Raw genomic sequence first — 6,000 nt, forward strand, 5'->3', positions numbered from 1 at the left:
CCATCTATTCCTGTGTGTGCCCTGACCAGGGATCAAATGGGCACTCTCTGCACTTCCAGAAGGTGCACTAACCAACTGAGCTATCCAGGCAAGGCGGGTGGTCCTAGTTTCAACTATTTATTTTTCAAGTTAAATAGGGTCCTCCTGCCCGGATAGCTCAGTTGGTTAGAGCATCATGGGGATACGCAGAGGTTACCAGTTCAATCCCAGGTCAGTGCTCATACAGAAACAGATTGGTGTTTCTGTCTCTCCTTCTCCCTGCTTTTCTCTCTCGTTAAAATCAATAAATAAATTGTTAAAAATAAAAAAGCGAAATAGGGTCAAGTTGAGATACTGTTGATAAGTAAAATCTGACTTTAAAAAATTAAAATCTTCTTCCCCTCACACATCTTTACCACAGGGAATAAAAAGGCTTTCTGATGAATTTCTCATTCACATACATGTTCACATTCTGGTGGAAAGAAAGAGGGATGCATTCAAAATTCAGCTGGGCCTGACCAGGCGGTGGCACGGTGGATAGAGCGTGGGACTGGGATGCGAAAGGACCCAGGTTCGAGACCCCGAGGTTGCCAGCTTGAGCGTGGGCTCATCTGGTTTGAGCAAAGCTCACCAGCTTGGACCCTGGCTCTGGCTCGAGCAAGGCATTACTGGGTCTGCTGTAGCCCCCACGGTCAAGGCACATATGAGAAAGCAATCAATGAACAACTAAGGTGCCACAACGAAAAACTGGTGATTGATGCTTATCTCTCTTTGTTCCTGTCTGTCTGTCCCCATCTATCCCTCTCTGTGACTCTCACTGTCCCTGTAAAAAATAAAAAAAATTAAAAAACTCAGGTGGGACAGCAGTGTCAAGCAGGGAGAAAGAAAAAGCAGTAACCACAATTTCAATCCATACTAATTCTAACTTGTATTCAGGGAGAGAACCTGTTTAAGTCTAAAGACTTTCTTTTTATTTATTTATTTATTTATTTTTTTTTTACAAAGACAGAGAGGGAGTCAGAGGGATAGACAGGGACAGACATACCAGAATGGAGACAGATGAGAAGCATCAATCATTAGTTTTTCATTGCACGTTGCGACTTCTTAGTTGTTCATTGATTGCGTTCTCATATGTGCCTTGACTGCGAGCCTTCAGCAGACTGAGTAACCCCTTACTGGAGCCAGGGACCCTGGGTCCAAGCTGATGAGCTTTGGCTCAAGCCAGATGAGCCCGCGCTCAAGCTGGCAACCTCGGGGTCTCGAACCTGGGTCCTTCTACATCCCAGTCCAACGCTCTATCCACTGCGCCACCGCCTGGTCAGGCAGTCTAAAGACTTTCAAAAAAGTGGGTTTTTTTGCCATGAAACAGACATTGTAATCATTTCTATTCCAGAATGGAAGTCATCTCTTCCCTTAGATTTTAAGTTATATGAGAACACACCTTAAGAAAAAAATCACTAGGAAACAGTGAAGTTCCACAATTTTCAGCAATATCTAGGATGTGTCCCACTGCTCAGACTTACAAAACAGAGTTTGAAATTATTTCATACTATAATAGTTAATGCCTTTTTAGACTAAAACAAACACTAAAGAGGAAATTTGGAAATGTTAATACCACGACCCAATCAATTGGCAGTAAGATTTGCAGCAGATCATTTACAATGTTTTACTTTTTGAACCAAGAGTTCTCTGGCAAATTTATGCTTATATCTATCCCATCAAAAATGCAAGGACAGCTCAAAATATGATCCTATTACATTTGTTGTTTCAAAGAAGAGAACAGCTCTAAAGTTAGGCTCATTACTAACAACACAGAGCTAGACATCAATACTTAGAAGAATGTCAAAAATCTAATTCCTAGGGAAAAAAATCTAATTCCTGTGGTTGCCATCAAAAATGCCCTTTTCCTTAGTCACATCCAATATATTTAAATAAAGCTTTCAAAAATAAATAAATAAAGCTTTCAAAACTAATATAACCAAAATGTTATAATTAATATAACCAAAAACTGACCAACTGACAAAAAAAATCTGTGCAAAATTATTTCTTAAAAATATGGTGGGGGAGGAACTTGGTGACAAGCTTTGCTTTATATTCTGTGTATTAAAACAAAGATGGACTTGACCTACAAAATGAAGATAGGGTCAACTGTAATAAAAAAACAAAAAAAAACCCAGTATGCTTCCCCTGGTGGCCAAGCAGGGGATGGAGAAGGCATGCACAGAAGAGAAAGCCTGGTCTCCCAGCTCTATCCTGTCACTCTTGCAAATGAGAAGTGACTACCAAAAAAGGAAGACGTGGGGGAAGGGGAAACTATCAAAAAGACTAACATGAGTTTGAAAGGAATATCAACCTGGGTGTTAAGACTACATACATTTAAGAGATTCAAATCCACGGACCAAAATTTAGAAGGCACATATGGGAAAGGTCATTTCTTTCCAGAGCGCCCAAGAGCTCGCAGGGGTCCCTGCGTGTTTCAAAGGACACCCAGAGTTGAGCACCTGAATAACGGCTGAAAATCCATAGCCTTTTTCAAGACCAGATCCGTGCAATTTTTTGCAGCCTTGTTTCCAAGGAAAAGCATTTATGCATCTATTTTCTCAAAGAAACGAGCGGGATAACCTACATAGAGCAAGCACCTTCTGCTTCTAATGCCTCCAACCCAGAGCTGTTCAACTCCAGTTCTACGAGATTCTTTTGAATTTTGTTTCTGAAAATAAATAAATAAATAACACTATGTCCTTTGAAGCACGTTTCTGTGCCAAACAATCTTTAGGGACCGCCTTCACACGGAGATCGAGCTAGAATCTCAAGCATTAAAATCTGACGAATTCCTTTGTCTGATTGGGTTTTTTTTTTTCCTGGTACCACTTTAAATTTGCTTCCACACAGAACAGCAGCGAGGGAAGTCAATGCCCTGGGCTAGGGTGTAAGGGATTTCTTTGGGGTGGGAATCATCGGTTTGGCTAAGCTTCGGCAGGTTCTATTCTTCCATAACCCCTTCCTTTAAAAAAAAAAAAAAAAAAAAAGGAAGGGGGTGGGGGGGATTCACACATTTACAGACAGGTCCTAGGACTGCGGCTGAGTCCTCTGCGAAGCCACTTCTCCAGGAGCCGATCTAGGAGGTCGTGGTTCCCCTGCCCTCGGGCTGGGAGGGCACTGGTAGCGACCACGGCCCCGGGGCTGCAGAAGGAGGGGCCTTGGGGCTGCCCCTGCTGGGAGGGGCACCGGGTCCGAGGCCGCCCCAGGTCCGAGCTCGTGGGATGCTAACTCTCCGGCGCATTCCCAGCCCCGGCCCCGCCGGGGCCCCCCAGGGCCCCGGGCGGCCGCCCAGGACTGCCGTGGGTTCCGGGGACGCGGCGGGGTGGGAGTGGGGGGACTCCCGGCGGACAGACACAGGCGCCGGCACCCCACGCCGGTGCGCTTCCCCCTCGTCGCGCCTGCTGTTCTCCCCGCGGACGGCAGGGCGAACACACAAAAAGAAAGTTGTCCGAAGGCTCTCCGCCCCCCTGGGCGGCCGGCCGCCCGGCCCGGCGCGGGGCGCTACTCACCGGGGTCGAAGTCGGGCACCGCCGCCTGGTACTGGGGTCCCACCCGCATGCCGCCGCCACCTGCGGGGAAGCAGACACGGCGGTCAGCGGGTGCGGGCGGGCGCGCGGGCGCGGGCGGCGCGGGGCGGCTGCCACCTACCGTGCTCCTCGTCGCTGGACGAGCCCGAGCTGCCTTCCTCCCAGGAGTTGCTGCTGCTGTTGCCATTGGGCGCCGCCGCCGCCAAACTTTTATTCTGCCCATTATTGGGGGCGGCGGCCGCCGCGGCGGCCGAGGTGGCTGAGGCGGCCGAGGCGGCCGAGGCGGCAACAGCAGCGGCGGCGGCGGCGGCCGAGGCGGAGGCGGCCGAGGCGGCGGCGGACGAAGCGGCGGACGAGGCGGCCGCGCTGGCGGCGTTGTTCCTCCCTCTCCGCTTCCCTGACACCTCGGGTCCCTTCTCCACCATGGCCGGCATCGGCGGGGGGCCGGGCGAAAGTGACGGGGACCCCCGGCTCCAGGGGAGGGGGTGCCGGGACTGGGGCTGGCTGCGGGCGGGGGCCCCGGCGGGCGCGGCGCGCGCGAGCTGGCGCGGGGGGCGGCCCTGGCGGGCGGAGCGCGGGGCTGCTTTAAGCCCCCAGCTCCGAGCCGAGCGCAACTTTCGCTCTCATCGCCGCCCGCACTTCACTGGCACTAACTACTCCGGGAGCAGCGGGCGGGAGGCCGGGGGCGGGGCCTGCGCCCGCGGGGGGAAGCCGCACGCAGCCCAACACGCTGGACGGTGGCTCCGCCCCCTGCGAGCTCCCATTGGCTCTTGTGAGATTTGGACGGTAAACGGCAGCCTGGTTGGCTCGGTGCACCCGTCTATCCAAGGGACAGGGTGGGAGAGGGGGGGGGGACTCGGGCTTCCGTTGGTCAGGTTCGGTTGACGCGTATCTCCCGCTGTACGTGGTTTGAGGTTTGCAATCTCTCTACGCTCCATGATCCATCTCTCTCTAGGCAATAGCGAAGAGTTAGCTGCCCTCCCCGCCCCCTCCCTCTGCCGCGGCTCCCACCCCCCTCACCTGCGCGCAACCTCCGCCGCCTCAGCCCCCACAGTCACCGAAGGGCTCCGCTAAGGGTCCTATTGGCTCCAAATGAGTAAAATAGGCGCTACACGAGAACAGAAATTGAATGCAAGGTCGGGACTACTTTCCCCCTCGCGCGGAGGATTACATCCACAGTTTGAATGGGTCTATACAAAGAGGGGAACTAATTGAAAGAAACTAATTGAGTCCCCACTTTTCCCCAAGGGATTTAGGGGTGTAGCAGGGCTAGGGGAGCCCTGGAGCAGAGGACAGGGTTCCCAGGTGACAGTCTCCCCTGGAGGGAGAGAAAGCAGTGTGGAAGCTCGCGGGATTTATGGAGCTTACTGCTAATTGGGGGGTGGGGAGTGGAAGTCACTGTAATTGCCAGAGTTGCGGGGCGCGCCGCGTCTGCCAAGGCAGGACGGGAGGGTCCCTGTCATCCTGATGGCCATACAGAGATCAGTGAAGGGGCCGAATTGTCCCGGGGGGAGGGGAACACTTGCAGAAATGGGGAGGAGGACTTAGAGAAATGGGCTGGGGGCCCGCATGGGTAAAGAGGAAGAAGCTATTTTCATCCCAAACCCTTGCTAGGGGAGGAGGAGGATCAACTTCCTCCAAGGCAAGAGACACTTTTCCGGATCTGCTGCCTGCCTCGTCTCCCCTACTCCACCCTGGGAACCCGGCAAGGGAGAGCACGACTCAACCCGAGACATCCTTGCCCTGGAAACTGACCACCGGCTGGCCCAGGGGCGAGTTTATAGCTAGATGAGGAGACGGGGGGGGGGGGGGGGTGAGGGGGAGTGTGTGACCCCTCTGGAGGTCCTTATCTGCCCCACCCCTACTCCAAACCATACTCCAAACCAACGCTGTTGGTCCGAAATTAGCAAGGGAGAGAAGGTCCATAAATGAAAATTTTTTTAATGCCGCGGTGGCTATTTTTCTTTTAAGCTACTTCAAACCTGAGCTTAATATGGGGACAGTTTACACCAGCACAGGTTATAAATAGCTACAGGGAGAAATCTGGAGTTTTATGGTTTTAAAGCACGAATAAATAAGCAGGGTGTTCACTTCCACGTTTTCTGCAGCATGAACCATTATTAACTTCATTAAAGTGCCCACTTTCATTTCTGCTTCAATGGTCTTTGAGAAAAAGAGTTGGGAGCCCTCCCTTCCCAGGGAGGAACCTGGCCTCCACCAAGTTTAGACTCCACACTCCTGGAGTCCCCTTAAAGATAGAGCCCCAGGCAGTGCAGGTGTATGCCACCCCCCACCCCCACCCCATCCCCAGGAAAACTTCCAACTGGCCTGGGTAGGGAGTAGACAGCAAAGCCAAGGGTTAGGTACCAGAGGTGCCATTTCCCCGGGGCTGGACCCCCTGGCTAAGGGCTGTGACTTATCTGAAAGTGCCCACTACATGAGGAATGAGGTT

At 52.3% G+C, this 6,000-nt stretch overlaps 1 protein-coding gene across 1 annotated transcript in view; it reads right to left on the bottom strand.

Annotated features, from left to right (window-relative positions):
* RCOR1 (REST corepressor 1) overlaps nt 1-4,213 on the bottom strand; it is a 129,787-nt gene extending 125,574 nt beyond the window's left edge. The window contains exons 1-2 of the mRNA XM_066274770.1: nt 3,670-4,213; nt 3,531-3,590 (exon numbers count right to left, since the gene is read on the bottom strand). Coding sequence (XP_066130867.1) covers nt 3,531-3,590; nt 3,670-3,982 — 373 coding nt within the window. The 5' untranslated portion in view covers nt 3,983-4,213. The remainder of the gene's footprint in view (nt 1-3,530; nt 3,591-3,669) is intronic.
* Nucleotides 4,214-6,000: the final 1,787 nt, after the last annotated feature.

The sequence above is a fragment of the Saccopteryx bilineata genome, chromosome 4 (genome assembly GCF_036850765.1).
Source record: "Saccopteryx bilineata isolate mSacBil1 chromosome 4, mSacBil1_pri_phased_curated, whole genome shotgun sequence".
NCBI lineage: Eukaryota > Metazoa > Chordata > Mammalia > Chiroptera > Emballonuridae > Saccopteryx > Saccopteryx bilineata.